General features: G+C 41.3%; 1 protein-coding gene across 12 annotated transcripts in view; it reads left to right on the top strand.

The window, feature by feature from the left end:
* PRRC2C (proline rich coiled-coil 2C) overlaps positions 1-25112 on the top strand; it is a 115158-nt gene that overhangs the window by 7894 nt on the left and 82152 nt on the right. For 11 of the 12 annotated variants that reach the window (XM_084636247.1, XM_084636255.1, XM_084636254.1 and 8 more), the window contains exons 2-10: positions 11166-11333; positions 12372-12549; positions 13620-13729; positions 17215-17352; positions 20566-20807; positions 21521-21600; positions 23434-23564; positions 23652-23742; positions 24055-24202. In XM_084636247.1, the coding sequence (XP_084492373.1) occupies positions 11219-11333; positions 12372-12549; positions 13620-13729; positions 17215-17352; positions 20566-20807; positions 21521-21600; positions 23434-23564; positions 23652-23742; positions 24055-24202 (1233 nt within the window). In that variant the 5' untranslated portion in view covers positions 11166-11218. The remainder of the gene's footprint in view (positions 1-11165; positions 11334-12371; positions 12550-13619; positions 13730-17214; positions 17353-20565; positions 20808-21520; positions 21601-23433; positions 23565-23651; positions 23743-24054; positions 24203-25112) is intronic. The other variant, XM_084636251.1, reaches the window with a different exon arrangement.

Here is a 25112-nt window from a genome sequence, read left to right as displayed (position 1 = left end):
GGCACAAATCATGTTTGTTCTGGCAAATTCATTTCTAGAGTGGAAAGAAGGGCTTAAATACTTAACCACTAGAACATCTTTTGTGCATTGATATAAATAATTCTGGAATAAAGTTTAATTTGCAGTTGGGCATGGGAGCTGCCCTGAAAAAATTTCCTGAAGGGAGCTGAGTCTAGAGCAGTGGAGGGCAAACTACAGCCCATGGGCTGGATCCAGCCCATCAAGGCTTTCAGTCCGGCCCATGGGATTGCTAGTTCCCTGGCGCAGTGGGGCTAAGGCAGGCTCCCTACCTGCCCTGGCCCGCTGCCGCTCCCGGAAGCGGCTGGCACCATGTCCTTGCGGGCCCTGTGGGAGGGTAGGGACAGAGGGCTCCATGTGCTGCCCTCGCCTGCAGGCACCGCCCCCGCCAATTGGAGTGCAGAGACAGTGTGTGGAGCACCATGGCCCCCCTGCCTAGGAGATGGATTGGCTACTGGCCACTTCCAGGGCGCAGTGCAGTGTCAGAACAGCTAGGGGCTAGCCTGCCTTAGCTGGGCAGCACCACCAATGGGACTTTTAACAGCCCAGTGCCTTACATTCCATGACCCAGTCCTGCCCTAAAACCACTGCCCTAAAGGCTCAGAAACCAGAAGGCAATTAAAAAGAACCCCAGCTGATTATTTTTCAAGATCTCATTACTTTTTAAGCCAATCTTATAATTTTGGGGTCTAAACACATTTTGAACAATTGGGATTGGCGATACTGGATATCGTATAATGAACTACAGAAAGACAATCAGATACTACAGTGATGAGTGATATAAGAACCTCTACAAAACAGACTATGCCACTACCAGTCCCCTCAGTCAAGACTCTTCAGCTGGTGGAATCTTGTAATTCATAGGTATGAGATTGTATTTTGAACAGGGTGTTTTTATTTTGTATATCTGGCATAGGTTGTGTAACTGCTGCAGTGTTTGGCAACTGTGTAGACTTTAACATTCTTAACTGTAATTCAAGAAATGGTAGGGGAAGCTTGCTATTCGTTGCATATGTGGTGAAGCATTGATGCTTCATGACTAGTAGAGCAAGTACAAGTTTCGCACCTTGGACACAAGTGTTTACAGATGTGTTTTATTAAAAGGTTCTGTTATGTACCCTTACTCTTGTCCCCTTTTCTTAATATTTAGCACTTTTAGACCATATGATTTTGTAAAACCAGTAAATTTATATGGGGAACTTAGTAAACTACTCTTAATCCATTTTAAAAACTGATTAGATTTAAAGTTGGCTTTAACGAAGCTAGAGGGCATGTTTAAGGCATGTTGAACACAACTGTAGCAGTGGCGCTTTATTAGAAGCATAAAGTGAGATTTGCTCATCTGTTGCTTCTTTACCTGCATTTTACCATCCCTGACCAATTAATTCTTTTCTCCTGGGGCAATTCCGTGCCACTGCTTGCATAATTAATGAGCCACGCATTTTTATTTTTTGCACAGAAAAAAGCTTCTGCTGGAAAGGTGCTGCAGTTCTGCCTTTTGCCCACCAGAGGGTGCTGTGATGATAGAACAGAGCAGCAGCTCCCAGCCAGCTAGGGAAGATAGAGGGCCTGCCTTCTTCACAGTGCCTGTCAGGCCAGATCATGAGACAGGGGATAGGGGGAGACAGACAGCATGGGGCTGCTGTGGGGTCAGACAGGGACTCATAAGGGCTAGTGGGGGAGGACAGATTGGGACAGGGGCTGAATGGGAGTGGAGGCCCAGGGCCACATTGGGACGGGGGTTGGCTGAGTGGGGGCACAGACACATGGGGACAGGGTGGGGGTGTAGGGCCACATGGGGATGGGGGGAGGGGGTGTCTGAGTGGGGGTGGAGGGACACATGGGGGTACAGGGATACATGGGGTCAGCCAGGGTCTGCATGGGGAAAGCTCCCTAACAATCTCTTCCTGCCCCTAAAAAAAAAAAAAAAACCCTGTTCCATACTTTTCCCACCCATATCCAACAACCCTCCACGCTCTAGTTCCTTCCCAGCAATTACTTCCTTCTCCCTCAGCTCCTCCATTATCACTGACTTCCCCTAAGCCTCTGCACTGCTTCAGAGGGGTGCAGGAAATAGAATTCTGTATTGTGGTTTAAATGAATTATTACTCAGAGTTCTGTATTAATATGCCTAGTAAGGAATCTGTTTTGTTGCCAGACATACTTGCTGACAGGTATTTTGAAATAAATGACCAAAAATAATTGAAACTGGTGTGATTATATTGTTTTGCAGAATTTGAAAATATTGTGTGCAGAATTTTAAATTTTTTGTTGCAGAATTCCCCCAGGGGTAAATTCTTCAACTCCTTGTTCCCTCTTCTCAACCCTTGTCGGGGGAGGTTGAGTGATTTTTTTTTTTTTTTTTTTTGTGGTGGTGGTGGTGGTGGTGGTAAGGGGACTTGGATTTTATTTTGGTTATGGGTTCTTTGGCAATTGTGTGTGTTAGCAGTTTAATGAGATCTAAGCCGCTTGTTCTTACATTAGAAATTCATATCTTGTCTTCTCTGAAAAATGACTGTAGAATTAGTGAAACAATGACATTACAAGAATGAAAGTGATTGTTGAACGGGGCAAGCAGTTTTAGTCCCTGTTTAAAGCTCTTGTTTTTCTTTAAATCTATTCATTTCAGTGTCTTATATTGAATAAATTATATCTTTGTTAAAGACACCATTACCACCACACTTTAAGCTCAAGAGCTCTTAATGAGCGTGATCTGAGATGTCCATAGTTTTGCTGGAGGACCTACTCTCATGCGAGACCTGAGATTCTTGATGTTTTAGGGAAGAAAACTTGAAAGAGGATCTCCCTACATCTTAAAGATGTAGCAAAACACTGCACAATCTGTTTTTAAAAATCTTGTGTAAGACACTAATTAAGACGTGTTTTTTTTAAATTAAGCTGGCACAAATTTGTGTGTAGGCATGCTTATTTTGTTCTTTTTTTAAACCACTGATTAAGCTAAAACTTTTGTAAACCAAAATAAGAATGGCTATGCACAAACTTGCATCAGTTTAGTTAAACCAGTTTAAACATACACCTGCATTTAAAAGTGTGTCATCAGTGACCTAAAATTGGCTCTTTTTTGCTCTGATAATCTTAAGATTTTTCCCCAGTATTTTTGTTTAAATAAATGATAGGAAAAGTTCAACAGCCTGGGATTTCTGTCTAGATAACACTAGAACACTCTATCCTCATGTATCTTACGATGTCCAAAGGAAAGAGCTGCTTGCCTCCAAGTCCTGGGAGTTTCTGCCTAATAAAATGTGGAATAAGTTAACCAAGGGCTTCTGGGAAGTGGTTAGTCATTCATTGGGTCTGTTTTTATAGTTTTCAGGTAAGTTAGCCTGATTGGATGTACAGGTGCAGTCTACCTTATCCCTAACACTGCTAAACAAGTGCTGAAAAATTTCTGGCTGAAGAGGCTCATACTGTCAATCAAAGCCACCTTTCACTGCTGAAAGGTATTACTTAATGAGGGCTATTTTCATGCCAAACATCAGCTTTCTACTCCCAAGTCATTTTGGTGCCTGTTAGAGAACGATGCCTCTTACTAATAGGGAAAGTTTTTTGTTCTCCCTCCAAAACATGCTCACCTCATACTTCCAATGGCTGAACCGTTTTTGATCAAAATTCATCTCTGGGCTGAGATTAAGCCTGGAAAATTTCAGTCCCCAAAGTGAAAGTTTTGGCAGCTTAAGTCACTGTAAACCTGGTAGTTGGAAATAAGATCTCACACAGTTGGACTATTGTGCAGTGTATGTGCACAAATCAACGGGGTTAATATTTATATTTAACCATTTGCTTTTTGTGACTTGAATAACCATGTGCAACCTTAATGTTAGCATTAATGTAGGACTTTGTTTGTTTTTTACTTCTAGTGTTTTCTCAGTGTTTTTTCTCCAACTTTATGCTGATGTGGATTGTAGCTGCTGTGAGGTCTGTGGCTAGAACAGGGAAAACCCCACACCGCATTCAGTTTTTGCTTACCTTTGAAACTTTTAGTCTGATATCACATTAAAATATTTGTTTGCAACATAGGCTTAAAATCTAAAAACCGTTAGCAGTTACTGATAAAACTTTAAAATCCTAATAACATATCAGGAATCTGTGTGTATTTATTAAAGAGAGTGTGTTATAAATGAGCCACAAACCAGGAATGCTTTAAAGTTGGACTCTCCCCCCCGCCCCCTCCCCAATCAAGTCACTTCTGGTTCCAAGTCCTCAGAATTCACTTTCTTAAGTCTTGATCTGTTGCTGTGATATAGTAAACAGTCTGTTCTTCAGATGACCCACACATTAAATTTTTTACCAGATTTCACATACTTTTCAGGATATAGTGAGGCTCATTCTAGCCATAGATCATAGTGAAGTTTTGCAGTTGTGAAGCAACTTCTCTGCTTGGTTAAAGATGTAGAATCTGGAAATATGCCAGATTTACAGTTACAGTGAAAATTTTCCATTCTTGTTGCAGTTTTTAACACCTTAATCTTCATCTGTGCTGTTCTGCATGTGAGACAGTTCAGTAAAGCAGCAGGACCATTCTCCTAAAGCCAGCAGTAATGGGTTTGGAGGAACACAGGCCATTACATTTAATTACCCATGTAGCAGAAAGATACTACTCTTACTCAGTAGTTTGAAGATTTACCTGAGACTTATTTTTCAGGGTATCCATTAACGAGGGTGTGTTTTAAGGATGTTGGCACTGTAGCTTGACATGACTGTGAAACTGATATCAATACCTTACTTCTAAGAGGGGAAAGATTACGCTTTCTAGAGGAAGTAATTAGAAAAGAATATAGAAAGGAACCCAGGAATACTGACTTCTGTGCAATTTACCTAGATACTTATATGGCTTCTGTTATTGTGGTATGTGTGTCCCTCACAGACATTAATGAATTTATTTTCATAATGTGGTGAATATCATGAGGCCCTCTTTAAGATGAGGAATTGTGAGATGCCTAAGATTGCACAGGAAATCTACGGCAGAGCTGGGTATTGAGTCTAGTTCTGAGTCTCAGTCCACTACAGACCATTCTTCTTTTCCAAGCCATGGCGTTGATTTACTGTGTGACCTTTAGCAATTTAACCGCTCCACTTCTTTTCCACTCTATAATATGAGGATATTTGCCTATCTTCTATAAATTATTGTGGTGATTATCTAGCTAATATTTGTAAAACTTTGAGAGATCTTGAGAAGAAATCGTGATGTAAGTACAGCATATGATTAGTTAACTATCGTAGAGTATTGTATACTTGTACATCAAATAAAACCCCTTTGCCAAAATGTTGTCAAATTAGATAGTCCTGACTAATGTTTCAGAGAAGGTCCCTGATGTGTTATGCAGTTCTTTAAAGTATAACTTCTATTTTGTGAGTTAAAAAATAAATAAATATATAAAATATGTAGGGGTGGAGTAATAGAGTGCCCCAGCCGTTGCTTGCACCAACCAGGAGGACTCCAGTGGTAGGAAATTGAGATTTTTAGTAGTCAGGGATTTGCAGTAGATTGCACTTCAGATTTATCAGGGACCTATTAGTTGAAGGATCATAAGATATGGAGCCCCTGAGCATGCCCCAGGGACAGCACCATGATAGGAGTCCCATTCCAGCATCCTCCCCTTTATCAGAAGCTGTTGGTGAGGGAGTTGACATCTTACCTTCGCATTGCTGCAAACATTTCTCATCTCCCCCTTTCATTTCTGTCTTTACCATGTGTATGCTCTGTCTCTTGACTACTAGAACTTAGAAATCTTACTGGACACTTTAACATGAGGTGATGAGAAGTGTGTATATAAAACTGCCATTCCGTGGGAGAAATGTGACAAAAAATATAGAGAAGGGATTTCAATCTCAAATCCTCGTGAAGGCCACATGATGACTAGTACATTGGCCCGAAGGCTGCATCACTGAAACCATTAGTTTTAATAAAATATAAATACTCAGTAATGCACCTCACTCAAACGACAAAACACACATTTACTTTTAGAATTACTTCAGTTATAGCTCCCTCACCCCCTTGTCCCTGGCACCGCCCCACTCCGCCCCTTCCATGAGGCCCCTGTCCCTATTCCAACCCCTTCCCCAAATCCCTGCACCGCCTCCCCGTGTCCCCGCTCCTCCCTCCTGGAAAGTCCTAAGGGCCGCCATATAGCTGTTTGGTGGCGGAAAGCGCTGGGAGGTAGGCAGAGGAGCGGGAATGTGGCGCACTCGGCGGGGAGCTTGGCTGCTGTTGGATTCGGCACCTATGGAGGGACGCAAGAAATAACTCCACGGCCTGCGTATTTGAGTACCCTGATATAGAGGAAGTAATTAAACTACAAAACGTAGGGGATAGACTATCCTTAAGAGATACTATGCTTAGATCAACTCCTCTACATAGGCCACTTTCAAGAAAAGGGACTTGCTAGAGGCATTCACATCCTCCTAATAGTTGAAGGAACTTCTTTATATGGAATTCACCTTTTGTGGTTTTCTGTAAAGAAAAGATAACCCTTTGCACGTGCTACAAGTTCTTCCTTGATTAGTTTGCAGTTAGTCTTAATCTTGCAAAGTGCAAAATTTAAAATTTTCTAACAGTTAAATTGTTCTCTGCTGTATTCATGTTTGGAAGGTTTCCTTCACATTTGGGGGAGAGAGAAATTTCATTTAAATGAGCTTATTTTCTGGACCATAATTCTGCAGTAATCTATGGCCATAAAATAATGGAATATAATGGGGTCTTGATATGGTGTGCTTTTACATACTAGAACGATCTCAGCGTACAGGAGATATACATACCCTGTGCTTTAACACTGGACCTAAATAAGTGACAGAAAACTTCTTGTAATCTGAAAAACAGTGTAGTATAAAATACTAATTTCTGTAGGTTTAACTGATGAACATTTATTTGTATAAGTCTTGTTATGACAGTTAACTTTTGATGTTCTAACTTAAGTGGCTGAAAGTACTATTTTTGCTCCAAAAGTTAAGCATAATGCGTTATGTAATTGTGCAGATGGTAACTATAGTGACCCGAAATGGTTCATTGACCATATAAAACTTTTCTTTTTTTGGATGCAGTGAACCCTGCAAGTTGCTATTACTTCATTTGCTGTAGCACATCCCTTTCCTTCCTATCAGGTTAATTATTTAATTTTAGTGAGTGATTAGAGACTTTAAATTGTATGCTTCTGCTTCCTGAGGGCATGCAGCTATCTCATATCCTTTTAATTAACTGATTTGTTTGATACTGTGATTCAGATGTCTAATAACAGATAGGCATAGTTTTCTCTTGATGGATGCACATTTGATAGTAAATATTAAAAGTTAAGTAATCAGATATTAAGCAGGCTAGCTATTTAATTGATTAAATGTACCAATGTTAGCAAGGACTAACTTTGAAGAAGTTGGTGTACCGAATGAATCTAAAAACCTCAGCTGAGCATATGTTTGTATGTATTTAACACATCCAGTGTATGGCACTATGCAGCATAGATGATTGCAAGCATAAATAAGAGCAGAGGTTGTGTGGGTTTAGGACCTGGTCAAAATGTTTATCTTAGAAGTCCATATTCTTTGGAACTCAATTGCATGCCTATACCAAGTTAAATATGAAAATGTATTGACTGACCTAATTCAAAAAGTTTCCCACAAACCAGTTTACTGAGGAAGGTGAATTTAATCAGTTTAATCATCATCATCTTCATGAAGTTTTTAGTTGAACTTAAATATAACCAACTATGGCAAAATATCGTGTAAAAGTAAACATAAGGGAGCACAGAACAATCATCTATGGCAAGTTAAAAAAAAATCAGCATAAAGAAAGCTTTATGGGAATGCATAAAAACTCTGCATTTATGTTGTAACAGTCATTCTAGCAAGAATTGCTGTTAAGGTTGCCTAACTGTTGCTATTGTAATTCCCTGTTTTCACTAAACCATAACTTTCTGTAATTTTCACTTTATAGATTAAAGTTTTCCATGCTTGGTTTCTGCCCAAAGGGAAAAGTTTTTGGAGAGTTTGAGTAAAAACTTTACATTATTTTAAGTCCGCTCTCTGCTATGATGCCTACAAGTTACTTCTGGTGTTGGTTAGGCAAGGGGTGATATGAGACTTATTTTTCTGCTAAACTCTGTTAATTTCATTACCTCATCCTCTCACTCCCCTTTTTGTCTGCTTGTTTCATAATACAAATTATAATTTTTTTAAAATCCTCATTTTTGAACGGTGCTACAGCTAAAATGGTGGTTTGAAAGTTGAACTTTGGTGTGGAAATAGCTCTCAATAGTGAGCAGTGTGAACCTTGGTAAAGAGGAAATTAGTTTTTAATTAGTCTGTTAGGATAGATGAATACTTGAGTATGCATAGTACATTATTGCTAGGCTTAAGTGCATATCTAAGGAATAGTGTGGGATGTACATGCATATCATACTTTTCATTTTCTGCAGCTTAGTGTATCCTTCTTGAGATCTTCAAAAGCATTGGAGCTAGGTAGCTCCATTATCTTGCAGATTGATTTGGGAACCTGGTGTGACAGCTTTCTACCCACAAGTCTGTAAAGGCTTGCAGGAGATGCCTTCCAGTAGTGCTATTGTTGGCCTTGAGAGCAGAAATGATTCTTAAGGCTTTGAAATGTTGCTTCCTTTTCTGCAAGAATAGCTCCCATTTACGGGGCTGTAGGATCATCCATCTGATTGGCCTAGGCTTCACTTACTTGGCTCAGCTGTGAAGCGGTGCCTGCAACTACTCTGAGCAGCATGTAGTCTTCTGGTGAGCAAGGGAAGAACCCAGAAGGAGCCATCATGTCAAAGTGAGCAGAAAATGCTGTATAAAAAATAAAATACATAGGAGGAAAAGAGAGAACATACTCTGGAAAAGGATAGAGAGATGTGGATAGAAAAAAGTGATACTGCTAACATTGCCTGTGGCAATGGTGATGGAAGAGGATATGAAGGTGAGGGCCTATGATCTGTGCAATAGGCTTTTACCTGCTTTTTAATTTCTGGTAAAAGGAATTTAAAGAGTTAAATTTGTTGTTTATATAAGTTATGGCAGCTAGGTGTGGGGAGGGGACATAGGTTACTGGACATTGAGTTAATTAGCATGCAAATATAAATTAAATTTTCCCTGAGTGTTGAAAAATGGATAGGTTGGATAACAGCATATCTTAGATCAGAGCTTGGTCAGGCACATGCCGTATTTCCAGTTTCACTAAGATTAAATTATCTGTGTAAAAGTGTTTCACTTAATTGTATGCTCACTGGTGTGGAACACAGGCAGCCACATCGAGCAGGAACACTGCCGCTTAGGGATGCATCTCTACATTAAAACTCACTAAACACCAGTGGCCCTGTTGCAAGATCTTCAAGGTATGTCATATTTGGGATAACACTTTTAGTTATCAATCCTGATCTTTACTGCCAGATAGCCCTGAAGAAGGAATAGCGTAACTGGTATGAACTCCTAGATCACAGCGCTTTGTAGCTCAAACCCATCATGTGACAAAAAGAATACAGATGAAGCTAGCAGGCCAGCATAGAAGCTCGTAGAAGGGGACCAGTGAAAATAATAGCTGCTTGTTGTGTTATAGGCGTAAATCACTCCAATTCACCATTTCAAGACTGATCTGGGAGTGCTGCCATCTCTCTATCTCCTTTTCTTTTCCTTTCTGGGAGGAAGGGGGTGTTGGTGACTTGGGGGGCAGAGGTTGAGAACAATTTTAAGTGAGAAAGGACCCTTATGTGAAGAATTTATCCTGACCATAGGAGACCCCGCCAGCTACATTAACCACCTGTGGGGTTCCACATATATTCTAAGTTTCTGCCCCCCTGAAAACAACCTTGTTTAGGACTATTGAGAGAAGTTGGAAGTGAAGAAAAAGCTTGCTGATTAGCCTTGCCCACTTAAGTTGGTTTGAGCTGAAGGATGTGTACGTTTTTGGAGGTACCCGGGGCTTTGAGAACCATAGAGTCTTGGTCCATGCACAAATGCATCCTCAGCAAACTTCTCCCTCCCTCTGCTGACTGGATTGTAGCCAGTTAGTGAGCTGTGCATCCAGCACAGAACAAACATACTTTGACAAGAATTACTGGCCTTTGGGAGGGAGGAGGTACAGGAGCAGGGAAAAATTGGTATTGGTGTACTGATGCTTTTCCTGAAGCCTTTGGGACAAAATGAAATAGTTATGTTGTTTCCCTATGTGGAGGTCCACTGAAGGAGTCTTCCTCCCCTTAACACAAAGCCTGCAAACAAGTTCAGTTATGACTCAGGTTTTGATAGGGAACAGACTGGAAACATTGGTTCAGAAACTGGTTTGTTGCTGTCTCCATTGTAGATCCTTACGGGGAGGAAGCTGGGTATCAGGAGCTGGAGCTGTTTTCCTGAACCTCCAAATATTTCCAATGTATTTTACAGCAAAGTTGGGGGTAGCAATGCTACTGACTGCTGCAGTGGGTGAACTCACTGAACATTGCTGGTGAGGGGTGAAACACTAGAAATGTTTTGGGGGCATTTACCCTTTCTGTAAGCAGTGCAGCCCATTCAGAATTTTGAGAAACTCCTCTTCCGGTGGAAAATAATCCTTTCCAAAGGTGTGCATGCCCAAATTTAAAAAACAAACAAAAAAAAAACCTGCCTCCACAGAGAACAGGGTTTGAGTGTAGGGAGGATGTTTGTTCGTTCAACAAATATGCCAGTGGGAATTGGTTTCATGTTCCAAAAAAGCACACTCTTTCCATCCGCTGTGTTTGGGCAGAAGTACCAGGAGCAGCTCTCCTTCCATTATCTAGTTTTGGACAAAAATACTGAGAGAGAGGATCCAACTCAGCAGGAATAACCATTGCATGACCTGATCACTTTTGACTTACCTTTTTCCGTAGGATTTTGTATTGACCAGAAGTTGCCCCTTTATAAGTTAGATAGTTAAAAAGTTCAAATTGCTAAATCTGAAATCCTTCAAAATAGTTGCTTTAGTATTACAAAAATTATGGATATTATGAATTTAATGCCTTCTAATATGACAGTACCCAGAGTGTTCTAGGTGAAATATCAGTAACTTCCAATGCACTAAGAATATGTTTTCAATTAACTTGAGTATTTATTAACTTTTTATTTAAAAATTTAATATGGGATTTGATTTGAATTTGACTCTTCCTTTCTTTTATACTAAGATTGGTTTTGAGGGGTGAACAGGAGGTACCAGACTCGATGAGTTTCCATCGAAATGTCGGAAAAGTCAAGTCAGAGCACAAAAGCAAAGGATGGAAAAACAAAGTATGCAACACTCAGTCTATTTAATACTTACAAGGGAAAGTCACTGGAAACGCAGAAAACCACAGGTGAGTAGATTGAGTTGACTTATTTTATGTTCTGTAGCTCTGCTAGTACAGTCATGTTTGGGATTGGTCATGTGGAGTGTGTGATCTAAATGCAACAAGATGTCAAATTGTATGTTATACAAAGATGCTAGATGGAAAACATGATAGCAAAGGATTTAGGTGTAATATTACTTCTGGTTATATGTAACCTAGTGCTTCAATATGATAACACCCATTTTTTCATGATCTGTGTGTATATAAATCTCCTCACTGTATTTTCCACTGAGAGCATCCGATGAAGTGAGCTGTAGCTCACGAAACCTTATGTTCAAATAAATTGGTTAGTCTCTAAGGTGCCACAAGTACTCCTTTTCTTTTTGCGGATACAGACTAACACGGCTGCTACTCTGAAACCTGTCATTATATTTTTAAGTTACTGTTCTATCTTTGAAGACTCTCTTTTAAGTACATTTAAAGGGACCGTTAACTTCAAAAAATTTTATCTAATTGCAATTAATCTGTTCCAAATAACCTCTGAGATTACTATAATTTGGAAGATGTTAGAGAATTTTTTTCAGTTTATTTGTGCCTTTGAATAGTATACGGTCACTTTCATTGTTTTGGTCAGTTACAATTCCTGTTAGTGATATCACTTTCATTCCACACTTTGGTGGGAAACCCATCTACATGTTCTTTCTGAAGTCCTGCAAAAGGATCTTTGCCATTTTTAATGTTTTTTTTAGTTTTGAAAAATTACTGTAAATTTGGGGCTGATATAATCCATTTTCAGTTTGATCCTGAGGACATCAGAATACATTAGCTTCAAAACTACGAAAACTATTTCAGAACTCTTCTAAGCAAGGAATTTATAACTCCTGCTTGACAGTGAATTGTAGATTTCAAGGGGCTTGATTTTTAATCTTTAGTGCCCTTTTTTTGGTTTGTTTTAATATTGTGGTAAAACAATTTTTTCTTCTACTAAATCTGTAGCGTTACATGAACAGTTTGAATTTTAAGGAAAAAAGTGAAAAATTAATGTTTTTTCTTTTTGGCATACAGTTGCTGCACGTCATGGATTACAGAGTCTTGGAAAAGTTGCCATTTCACGGAGGATGCCTCCCCCTGCTAACCTCCCTAGTCTCAAAGCAGAGAACAAAGGCAATGATCCTAATGTAATCATTGTGCCTAAAGATGGCACAGGATGGGCTTCTAAACAAGAACAGCATGAGGAAGAAAAGTAAGCTACAACAGAACAACTTACTGATTTAATTCAGTATAACTTGTGAAAGTCCTGTCATACTGCAAACACCTTAACGAAGGCCAAAGGAAAAATAAGAAGTTGGTGGCTGTGTGACAATAAGCCTAAAATGTCGAGATGATATCATGGAGGAAATAATGCCATATTAATTGTTGGCAGGGAGGATTTCACCACATGAGGCTGGTTGAAATGAATTTCATTATTCTTACACTGGAGACAGTATGCCTACATATATTCCAAATGAAGGGCTATAACTTTTTCCTTTCTGCGCTGTTCACAAATTTAATTATTATGGCTGTGTTTATCTATATTACAACTGTTAAAGGAAATACTGCTAGAGGAGAGGCAGTTAAGTGTTAACCAGGTCTCAAATCATTTAGGGATTCATAGGTTAAAACTCCTTTTCAGTCATCTTTTAAAAAAAAAAAAAAAAGGGGGGGGGGGAATCTGCTTTATTTTAGATGTAATTTTGTATCCTGCCTACTTTTAATTGCTACCTACCTGTGCACCAAAATACTGTAAATATAGTATTGACGTCTCATCTTGGCCGCTGTTTCTTACATAACATCAAATCTCACATAATTTACTGACCATAGAGCTTCATTATTCTGGTATTAGTTCTCTCATCACTTAAAGGGAGGAGTATAAAGGGATGGGAGGGAGTGATTAATAAAGTACTTATATTTACCTTTGAGTGATGTCATCTTAAGTATTTTGATGCATGGCTAAACACCAAGAGATATGGGGTAAACATTCAGTTTTATGTCTTACGATTTGCTTAGGAGAGAACGCTTGTAGAGTAAATTACTGTTCATCTCCAGAACGTTGCCTCCATATCAGGATTTTAGGACAATAAGTTAACTTGTGTTCATACAGGGTGTACAATTGTGTTGCAGATTAGGACTTCAGTTCTTAGTTCTTCTAATGCCATAATTATCACAGGCACAAGTGAGCAGAATAAGTTAATACCTCTGAAAAAATTGCTCATTCTGTCCTGAAAATATCTCTCCTCCGTCCGTGAAGAATGAATTTGTTTCTTTTAATTTCAGACAACCAGAAGTGCCGCAGACACAGCCAAAACCTGTGGTTCCCCCTCCTCCAGAAGTAGCCCCTGTTGCCAAATCCTGGGCCAGTACCAAGCAAGGTGGGCAAGGCGATGGTAAGTGGAGTTTAAAGTGGAGGAAACCTAGGCTGGCCCAGTGGTTTAGTAGTTGTGCTTGGCACTGCTACGTGGGAGATCTGGGCTCAATATTCTTTTGGTCCTGTCTCTCGTTCCCTGGGACAGCAGGGGCTGGGAGTGTTGTGGAGACAACTTCCTTGCCCCTAAGGTGAGGGAGTGCCTTGTCACTCAAGTGAATCCCTGAAGCCAACTTAGCAGCAGTGTTGTTCAGCTGCACAGGGAATTGTACAGCCCTCCTTTGCTGGGGTTCCAGGGGAAGATGATGGCTGGGGTGCAAGTCGTCGAATATGGCAGGGTTAAGAGGGGAAGGAAAATAAAGAAATCCTCAGCCTGTGGCAGGGATGTGTGTAGCTCTTCTCTGGCATGGGAGGGGGAACAGTAAACACCCAGTGGTCAAGCTAATCGTGTATATGTTTAGCATAACCCAAAAATCTGGAACCATGAAGTTTAGCAACTGCAGTTCAAACAGCATATCTGCTACAAGATGGTGCTTTTTTCCCACTTGTCGCTGTATAGTTCTTGCAGTATTTGTAAAGCCGAAGAGTATTGACTCAAGTAGTTTTCCTGGTTTCTACCAGTTCTACTAGTTCTTCCTAGTTTCTACCATATCTTACATTATGAAAGAAATGGTAGATTGTGTCCATGAATGTGAACCTTAAGTTCTTCAGCATTTTCATTACTATTCTAGGATAAAAGTTTGACCTTTTACTGTCAGTAATTGACCAGAGAAATAACACACTTTTATTAGACGAAGTGCACACAATGAAGCAGGAAGCAGTTTTGTTTACAACACAGAAAATAAGTCATGGTCCCTTTTATTGGCTTAATTTTGAAAGATCTGCTTGTAAGCCTCTTCTGACCGAATAACGGACTCGGTTGCAGCATTGTGCTGATCTGTCTTTGTCCAAACCATCCTCATAGTGTGAACTTACTCTGAAAGATCAATGGAAATAACTTCTGAGCCTCTGTTATTGTAGGCATAGACCTAGTTTTTGCATGCGTTAATGTATTCTTGTTCATAAGGTCTTTGGATGCTGTATTGTGGGGCAAATATTAGGATCAAGTTGGCAATTCTAGATTGTGTTGGCATCCCACTTCCCTTCCTAAAGTTTTAATATGGCATCCATCCTTGAATATAGGAAATCTCCCACTCCAAAACTAGATCTGATAGTTTGTCTTATGTGAGTGTCCTGTGAGTGGGATAAGATCTGACTCATACTGGGGTACAAATCACACTTCTACAGTAAAACCTTCTTCGCTGAGGGGCCACAGGAATTAGACTATGCTTGGTGACTTTGAGATGCATACAGATGATGTCTGTTTGAATTTAGTTAATGATTTTATGGCTGCTTTGAGAACTAAACCAGATGGTTGTCTCATCTCATGCAACTAGCCATGATATGGTGTTTGGACAGGAAGTTGAGATTTTGGAGAATAGGAAAATTATAGTTTTTGTCTTGGACTGATTCCAGTATCCTTCAGTTTGAGATTCCAGATGCACCTGCCAGACAAGTTATGAACTTATTTCTGGCCTGCTCTTGGTTGATGGAACTTGTGCATTTCTAGCTGTCTCTTGGGGAGAATAAAATTCAGCTGACTGATCCTTTATGATATAATAGGATTTTTTTCTTGTCTGTTGATAAATCTTCCTTAAATTCCCTCTCCCCAGCTCCATTCTTGTCTCTCGCTATGGTTTGTGTGTATAATGTGAAAAATTAAGTAAGAAGGAAAGACTTCTAGAGCTCAGAAGTTTTGTGCAATGCCTGACCAGTTACAGTATATCTTTAGATCTTGTTGTGTAGGAGATAAAGAAAAATGTAGTTGTCTCAACACCATCTTTAAAGTCTCTAACAGCTGAACTGTTCACTAGCTGACAGTGGTTATTTCAGGTTGACGCCACTTGCTTAGATTGTCAAGTTTATCACGAAGGAAACTGTTAGTTTGCAGACAGAATCACTTGATTCAGACTTTATGGTTACACATCAGGCAGTATTTTGAAGATGAATAAATGCGTGTGTCCCCGTCCCGTTCTCTTCTCTCTCTCTCCCCCCCCCCCCATCCTGCTTACTGTAGGACATCCTGGAAAAGTTGCTTTTGCCTCATAGGAGCAGCTTTATGGAGTGATTTCTACTGCCTGCCACGTGTTGTTAGCAGTGGGAAGTGTCTTCTCAGTAATAGTGGGGTATCTGGAAACCCCAATCTGGTCCCCTCCCCCCCCCCCATGATAAAACTTTAAATAAATAATATTCGTCTTGGCAAAGTGAGGATTGGTTATACCAGAGCTTTCAAGATCCCCAAACAGTTAGTCATGGGGGAAACTGTTGGGTGTTTTCCCTCTTTTCTTGTTTAAAGAAGACATGAAAGATTCTTTTCAGAGCTTCGGTTTGTGCTTGATTCTTACCTTACAACATCAAGAATATAGTCTTCCCTTCAGAACAAAAAAGGGTTCCTTGGAGGACCAGAGAATGATTGCAAGCTTTCTTTACCTTCAGCTGAAGGTTTGGGGATTTGGAAACATTCAAAGATCTGTCCTTCTAACTAGTTATAGAATAGTCTGAGGTGGCAGTTTTGACAAAAAGAAAAAGGTTTAAACAGTTTGACTAAAAGTCACTTCCTTTCTCAATCAAACTTCATTTCCTTGGCATTTGGAATGTTATAGTCCTACTAGATCTGCAGTTCATATCATCATATAAATAACCAAGAAAGATTATCTTAATTTCCAATTTTAAATTTGTGTTTAGTAAAAACCATGTACGGCTTCTTTACATATCATAAAGCAAACAATGGCACAAACACTGTTATCCCTCGTTGCAGTTAATTTTAAGCTAGCCTCCATGCTCAATTTTATTGAACTATTTTCTTGAGGAAGCTAGTTAGAAAGAACCTAACATCCTAAAAATTGCCCTTCTGAAGGTTTAATGTTACCTCACTAATTTTTAGTAGCTTTCTTCCAAGAGGATCTTAAGCTTAAATTTTATTGTGATCTCTGTTAATTACTCAACTACAGATTGTTTCTTAAACATGCTTCTGTATGCTACCTTAAATTAAGCCAAGAGTAGTGTTTGCATACTTCAGAAGTAGCTAATTAAGAAGCTGGCATTCATGGTGTTGAGAAATTGCTTATCCAAGCTGTCCCCATGTGACGTACCAGTTCACATTTTAGGTAGTTCAAATGATCCATTATTGCTATTCTCGCACATTCTGTCTCTCTTATCTTGATCCATCTAACATTATATCCAACAAGAAAGTAAATTGGATCAGTGGATTTAACTACGCCTGTTCACTAGTGAATATGGAATTTCACAAAGGATTATTTTACACATGGATGAAATACACAGCTTGTTTTATTTGAAAAATAGTATAGCTTTTTAAAGTAAACTTTATGGTTGGCAAGCTACAGGGTCCTATTTTTAAATTATATTCATTATTGAAACTTGTAACACTGTTTTGTTGTAATTGTCTAGGTCCAAGTGTCCCAGTAAACAGTTATTTCCAGCAAGAGTTTCCCAGTCTGCAGGCAGCTGGGGATCAGGAAAAGTCAGGGAAAGAGAAAGATGCACCTGAAGAGCCCTATGGACCTGGACCCAGTTTACGGCCACAAAGTAGGTATACCTTAAAAGTCTTGTGAAGATGCATGCCGAATTTTCATTTGTGTAGCGAGTCTCACCACTACGGCGCCTCCTGCTGGTCATGCTGGGAATTGGCTCTCTTGGACCACCAGGGCACCTTTTACTAGGAGTGTCTCACTCACCGTTACTTCCACTTCCTCCACCGTGTCCACCGTCTGGACCCACGTCGCTCCCGGACCGCAGTGCCTTCTTCGGGACACAGCCCGCTGTCTCTCTCCTTTCTGGGGACAGACAGTCCTCAGTCCTTCTACTTGCCTCAGTAGCCAACTGCAGTCTCTAGTCTAGCCCCTGGCTTCAGGGCAAACTGCAGTCTGGATTTAGGCCACTCTCCTCATTGGCAAGTACAGGTAAAGGGGGGGCAGGGACCCAGGCCTGTCTGCTACTCTAGGTCCTGGCCCAGGGACTCTATAGCTGGTAACCACTTACTGCTGCCTCCTCATATTCCCACTGCCTACTTTCCTGGGCCACTTCCTCCATAGCCCTAGCACCTTCCCTGCCCTTGCTGCAGAGCCTCAGTCTGGCCTGGTCAGCCAAGAGCTCCCCTGTTGTTCCGCTACCCTGCCCAACACTGCAGTATCTCACCACAATTGCCCACCACAATTTGGTAGAGGGTTTTACTAAGGATTTCTGGCGTGCACTATGAAATAGATAGAATGTTGTCATTTAGGAGTTCAAACACTCAACAGAAAATTGACAAACGTGAATTGGCCTAAAATCTACATTACATACACTTGCAGATTTATCTAAGCATGTTCTTCCAGATTACATTTTCATGCCTGCCTGCCTCAGTATATTGTCAGCTTTTTTTGTTTACTCATTTTACTTTTAATCTACAACCTTGTGTTTGTCTTATTTCAGTATGTGTGTTTACCATTTACTGAGAGGTTACTCTGGGGAATTTTTCACACTTTCACTTCTGTTCCAGCACAATGTCTACATATAGAAATAAGATACATTAATATTTCCCTTATTCCTAGGCTATGGTTCCCTTCACAGGTTTCCAAACTGTGGTCAATTGTCCACTCATGGTCCAAAGAGTACTTGCTAGTCACATTCAAATGGTGCTGGCACCTTCTTATTTCTAGTTGCTAAATGTCATGACAAATAAAAATACTTTGCTAATATTATTCACCATGTGAGCAGTTATAGGGTTGCCAAAGGGTGACTGGTTACATAATTACAAATGGGAGGAAGTGTGGTCTGCAGAACTGTGAATGGGAGGAGAGTTGGTCTGCAAGATGGTCTCTGTCAAGATATGGTCCATACTTCGAAAGTTTAAGACAGTCTGACTAAGACTTTAATAAGCTGGACCTTTCTCCGCTGCAGAGGTCTAGATGTGGCCAGAACAAATGAAGGCCACACAGCACCTACAGGAGGTTGCTTTTACACACTACTTCTGAGATGAGTGAGCTCTGGGGTCTGGGAGTTGGGAACCACACTTTTGATTCCAGCAGTACTGTTCCTTACAGGAAAACAAAGTGACTTTTTTTTCTTCACCTAAAATTCATCATCCAATCAAATGATCATGTGAAGTATTTTCTGTATTGTAGCTGCCACCTGTGCAGATGACGGTGCCTTGTCTAGACTACAGTCTTAAGCTGACCTGTGTTAGGTGGACTTACAGTAATTACTGCGGTGGCTGATGTCCGCACTACCCTCCTCCTGTCAGTGGTGCACATCTTCACCAGAGCGCTTCCAGTGATTGAAAGGCCGGGGGGAGGAGGGGGTTTGGTTTGAGAGCCAGGGCCAGTTTTCCCTCCCACCCAGGCTTCTCACCTCTGGTGGGGAGATCCACGCCTGGAGTCCGGTCAACAGCGGTACTCCCAACAGGGAGCCTCAGTGCATCTGGACTGCAAGCGGGGAGCCAGAAGCCTTAATGCAGCCGAACTCCCAGTGGGAAGTTGGGAACCCCAGGGGGCAGTAGGGCCCCTAATGGGGAGCCCAGGCGGCAGGCCAGTTTGGAGCAGAGACCCTTCAGCAGCCTGGCTGGGGAGCTAGGCTTTGTCAATTTCATAGCTTCAGTAGTGCCATGAAATTGACAAGACAGCCAACAGCTGGTGTAAGGAATGCAGTGTCTACACAGACAATGCATCATCCTAACTACACCAACATAAGCCCTGTGCCTCTCATGGAGGTGGAGCTATTATGTTGATGTAGTAGGGTACTTACATCGGCGGGACACGGCTGTAATGTGTACACTGACCTAATTAGACTGACATAAGGCAGATTAGGTCAATGTAAATGTAGGGTAAACCAGGCCTGAGGCAGGTAGTAGTCGTTCCAGAAGAAGGGATTTTGACATCCAAGGCTCCTTTAAACCTTTCTCCCCCTTCCCTTAGCATTCACTTCTCCATTTTTTCCTGCCTGTCATCTGTAAACCAGCCACTGGGTACCTCTGACTGAAGCAGTATATTTGATCAGAATCTAAGCTGGTTTTCGGGTGAAGAATAAACCAGCAAGGAGTGGGAGAAAGTAGGAAAATTTGCCTTGCCTGTCTTATGTTTCAGTCTGTTTCTTCTGCATAGTTGTTTTGATTTTTTTGCTAGATCTCCATGTTTCTTTAAGCATAGCTAGAGCTTCCTGTCCACCCCTTTGTATCATAGATGGTGGAATCTGTCTCGGAGCTTCTAGATACTTTGATTCTGCCTGGAAAACTGAAGAAACTCTACGTACAGGGTTCTGCATTCCATGGTTTTTGAGCTGTGCCACTCAAAAGTGGATTACTCCATGGCTTTGCATTCTAAGCAGTCCAAACTTCCACTTGACACTGTCTCTCTTCAGGGACCTTTTAGACCTCAAGTTGCTACAGCAATCTACTTAACCTACACAGTGAGATCTTGGGAAAAATAATTTTATATCAATACCGCACAGATACCCCTCCTAAGTCATCCCATAAGCTGTGGAGCATAGAGCAGGCTAGCCAGTTTAAATTTCATTGTTGGAAGCTCTCAGTTAGAGAAGAGAAATCTGGAGATGGGCTGAGGAGGAATGGGAGTCAGCAATCCCTTTATCTGCAGTGGCTGCCACCTGCCTGAATGACAGACTACAAAGCATGTTCATCATTTGCACTGGTGTTGCTACATCAGAGAAAACGATTAGATAAGAAGTGTCATTTACTTTGTTACAAATCAGAAACTTATTTAAAGCTAGGCTTGTCTTTCTCCCTGACTGGTTCCTTCCATGCAGATGTTGCTAGTTGGAGAGAAGGTGGAGTTAAGAATCTCAACACCCCAAATTCTCCAACTGATCAAGAAGTTAAGCCTCTTGGCCAAGAAGATGGTAGTGCAGTAGGACCAGTAGAACAAAATGATGTCCCCAAGGCAGCAGAGAAAAGGGATATGCGGGTAGCACAGCCACCTCAGCCCAAGCTGAATGGTCAGCAACAACCTGCTGTCTCTTCCCAGTACAAAGCAATGATGCCACCCTATGTAAGTAACTGCTGTATCTTATATAAATATCAGTGTGAGCAGTTGAATCAATAAAATATTAGCATTCGATAGCTAAGCTGAAACATCTTACTCCTTCTCTGGGGCACTTATTGGCTTGGTTTCTAAACAGTGCAAAAATCAAGAAAAAATGTTAACTTTTTGTTCTTCTTTGTACAGAGGTGTTTGGAACTCTGTGGATTTTTCTTCTTCTCTTCCCATTAAGGTGGTTTATAGGTGCTATTCCTAGGGGAAAGCTTGCACACTGCCTTTTGCAAGAGCAAGTTCTGTTGCCATATTAAAGCCAGCCCCACCCTTATTGCAGGAGGTTACTTGGTTTGTAATTCAGTCTCATACTGCCTGATCTTCCTATTATACCACATCTTTCCTGTGGAAAGAGAATCTGGTGTGCAGCCTTAGCTGATATCCACTGACAAGCATTAATGTATACGGAGCCCTGTCATGACTCCATCTGTCTTCAGTTTCAACATTGTCATGAAGGGCAACTACCTACCTTTAAGTGAGGGAATTGTAATTTGTGAGCTCAGCCCACTATTTAAGGTAAACAGTCTCCTTGGATTGTAAGACAGAATTTCTCTGCCTTTCATAAGGGCTGCTGTAGTAGTGGCATTGGCAGTTCTAATGAAGCTATATTTTTAAATCAATTTTTCCTGTATCTAAAAGCCAGTCTGGTAATTTTTGGCTTCCTTTCCTAGATGTTTAATCAATATCCTAGAATGGCATATCCTGCAATGCAGGGTCCCAGCAGGTTCCCTACTTCATCTGAGGCTAGCAGGTAATAACTTTCATAAATACTAGAATTGCATGAGTAGTGACCAAATATATGTCACTAAGTAAAACCATGGTGCGCCCACACCTTGAATACTGTATCCAGTTCCGGTCATTCCATCTCAAAAGGATATAATGGATCTGAAAAGATTCAGAGCGGAGCGTTGAAGATTATCTTTTTGTCTTTAGAATGGCTTCTATATGAGGAGAAACTAAAAAGATTGTTTGGCTAAGAAAAGAGACAATTGGGGGGAGATATATGAGAGATCTATAAAATCATGAATGGCGTGGAAAAAGTGAACAGAGAAGTATTGTTTTCCCTTTCCCACAATATATGTTAGCCAAGATGGTCAGGGATGCAACCCTAAAGCACTGATTGCCAGAAGCGGGGAGGGGGAAGCTAGGATCAATCCTTCCAACTGACCTATTCCGTATACTCCCCCTGAATCTCTGGTACTGGCCATTGTTGGACACTATATACTGGGCTAGATGGACCATTGATCTGACCCAGTAGGGCAGCTCTTTATTTTGTGTGATAAAAGCAGGGCTACATATACAATCTAGCACAGGTGGGCAAACTGCAGCCTGCAGGCCACATCCGGCCCACCAGCCGTTTTCATCTGGCCCTCGAGCTCCTGCTGGGGAGCGGAGTCTGGGGCTTGCCCTGCTCCAGCCGGAGTGCAGGGTTGGGGGCCGCTCCATGCAGCTCCTAGAAGCAGCGGCATGGCCTTCTCTGGCTCCTATATGTAAGGGCAGCCAGGGGGCTCTGCTCGTTGTCCCTGCCCCAAGTGCCACACCTGCAGCTCCCATTGGCCGGGAACCAATGGGAGCTGCAGGGGTGGTCCCTGTGCACGGGGCAGTGTGCAGAACTACCTGACCATGCCTCCCCGTAAGAGCTGGAGAAGAGACATGCTGGTGCTCCCCGGAGCTGCTTGAGGTAAGCGCCGCCTGGAGCCTGCACCCCTGAACCTCCCGCCATGCCCCAACCCCCTACCCCAGCCCTGATCTCTCTCCTGCCCTCCAAACCCCTCAATCCCAGCCTTGAACAGCCTCCTGCACCCCAAATCCCTCATCCCCAGCCCCACCCCAGAGCCTGCACCCCCAGCTGGAGCATGCACCCCTTCCTTTACCCCTGCCCCAGCCCTGATCCCCCTCCTGCCCTCTGAACCCCTTCGTTCCAGCCCAGAGCACCCTCCTACACCCTGAACTCTTCACTTCCAGCCCCACCCCGGAGCCTGCACCCCCAAACAGAGCCTTCACCCCTTCCGCAACTCAACCCCAATTTTGTGAGCATTCATGGCCTGCCATATAATTTCTATTCTCAGATGTTTGCCCACCCCTGATCTAGCATATATAAATTATCTAATATAAACTTCATTCTCCCCTTCTAAGAGATTAGATTGAAACGGTCACTCAGCAATTTTTTAGAGAGCCCTTTTTCAGTATTTATAAACACCAGAACAGTATTTACTGACCATGTAATGGTAAAGAAGGGAGACTTGGACCCTTTTGCTCATTTTCCCCATTATAAAACTACTTGATTCAGAAATATTCCTCCTTCCCTTTTCTTTAGACATTCACAAATAATAAAAATGATTGTTTAATTGGTAATGATACATAAATTAATACAGAATGTGCTAAATATGACTAAGTAGTATAAACTGTGCCTCTGCTAATAAGGGGAAAGCAGTAATATATACTTAAAATAGCCTATTGCTTTAGTCTTCAACTACAAATTAATCTTTTATATAGTGATTTTTAAAGATCTTAGTTGCTATCTTGGGAATAGCAGATATTGCTTTAAAAACTGATTTTTATTTACGTTCTTCCTTTGTTCTAGAGGCCCACGGGGAAGAGGGCCCTCTTGGTGCTCAGAACCTGTTGAGCGTCCGTCTATCCTTAGTGCTAGTGAACTCAAGGAACTTGATAAATTTGATAATCTGGATGCTGAGGCTGATGAAGGCTGGGCTGGTGAGAACATTGAACCTATGAAGACTCTTGCTCTTTCCATGCTGAACACTTTAAATATATTAATCTGAATTTTTGCTCATATTATAGGTGCCCAGAGTGAGGTAGATTACACCGAGCAGTTGAACTTCAGCGATGATGATGAGCAAGGAAGTAATCAGAAAGATAAAAGGGAAAGCAGGTAATTTGATGTTGCAAGCCTTGTGAGCTGCCGCTCTAGTGTAGGTGAAAAAATTCTTTGGGAAGGTTCAGTGGACCATCAGTGCTGACAACTTAGTTTCTCAAATGATGAATTGATTGTCTTGGGTTACATTAATGCCAGGAGACCCCAAACAGTATTGAGGCACCATTGTGTGAGGTGCTATATGTACATGTAGTAAAAGAACAGTCCTTGCCCTATAGAGCTTGCAGTCTAAAAAGCTGTGGGAGAAAGGGAGTATTACTGAGTGTACTCAAAACAGACCCTCAGTTTCATTTCTTTCTTTATATGCAGTGATGAACAAATGCCTTCAAAAGACTCTGAGAGCCCTGACAGACAGAAAGAAGCAGAAGAACAGTATAACAGTAAATCCTCTACCCAGGCTCCTCCACAGTCATCAGTAGCCAGAGGTCCCTATGGCAAAAGCACTCAATTTGACCAGGTTTGTTTTTGTTTTATTTTCTCTTCCCTTTACCTCCGAGGGTGTCCCCTGTGCCTTGAGAATCCTTTCTGTGGATTCTTCCCTATTCTTCCTCCCTAGACACTTTGAAAGTCTCAAGTGATTGGTAAAAGCATATGTTTTAATAGCAAAGTTACCACAGGGTGCTATGAAGTCACTTTTACTTATTGTAACTACTCAGTGGCAGCCACTGTGATATCATGGCATCTCTCCTACCTGAGTAAGTCTGCTTTGCGTACTCCAAAAATTGTCAACTGTAACTAAAACAGCAAGTGCAGTCTGTCTCTCACTTCCTTTTTCCAATACTTCAGGAGCAAGTTTTGTTTTTCCCTGAATAGCCAATTCAAGCTCCTTTGATGCATATCAAAAACTTTGTTTTAGTTCTTCTCACTGCACTCTATTTCTCAAGATTTTTTAAACTTTCCTTGAGCCTGTTACAGCTTGCTGCTAGATTGGGCCAGTGGGAGAAAAGAACTTTTACTTGGCTTGCTTCTAAATAGAGCCCTCTCAGACAACCTGTCGTGGGCGCACACACACACACATTCTGTAGAAACCCTGAAGTGTTGAGTTGTTTTTTTTTAACTGACCCCATAGCACAGAGAGATCTGCATGTGCATAATGTAAGTTCTGCCCAGGTCCCAACTGGAGATGTACTCTTAAGTCTTGTTTTTCAGGGAAGTAAGTTATGGCTTTGTCTGATAATTTCACTGAAAAAGTAATTTTTCCCCTCCTTTCACCAGTTACAGTGAAGACAAGGAGGCGTGAAATGTGCATCAAATGAGCCTGACTTAATCCAAGTTTTACTTAATATATTTAATTTTAAAAAGGTGGTGGGGGAGGGGGGGGTGCACTTAAGTGACAATTCCTGAAAGATTTTATCTGAATTATAAAA

The sequence above is a fragment of the Lepidochelys olivacea genome (genome assembly GCF_965140295.1).
Source record: "Lepidochelys olivacea isolate rLepOli2 genome assembly, chromosome: 8".
Taxonomy (NCBI): Eukaryota; Metazoa; Chordata; order Testudines; family Cheloniidae; genus Lepidochelys; species Lepidochelys olivacea.
This window is presented reverse-complemented; position numbering and strand designations above follow the sequence as displayed.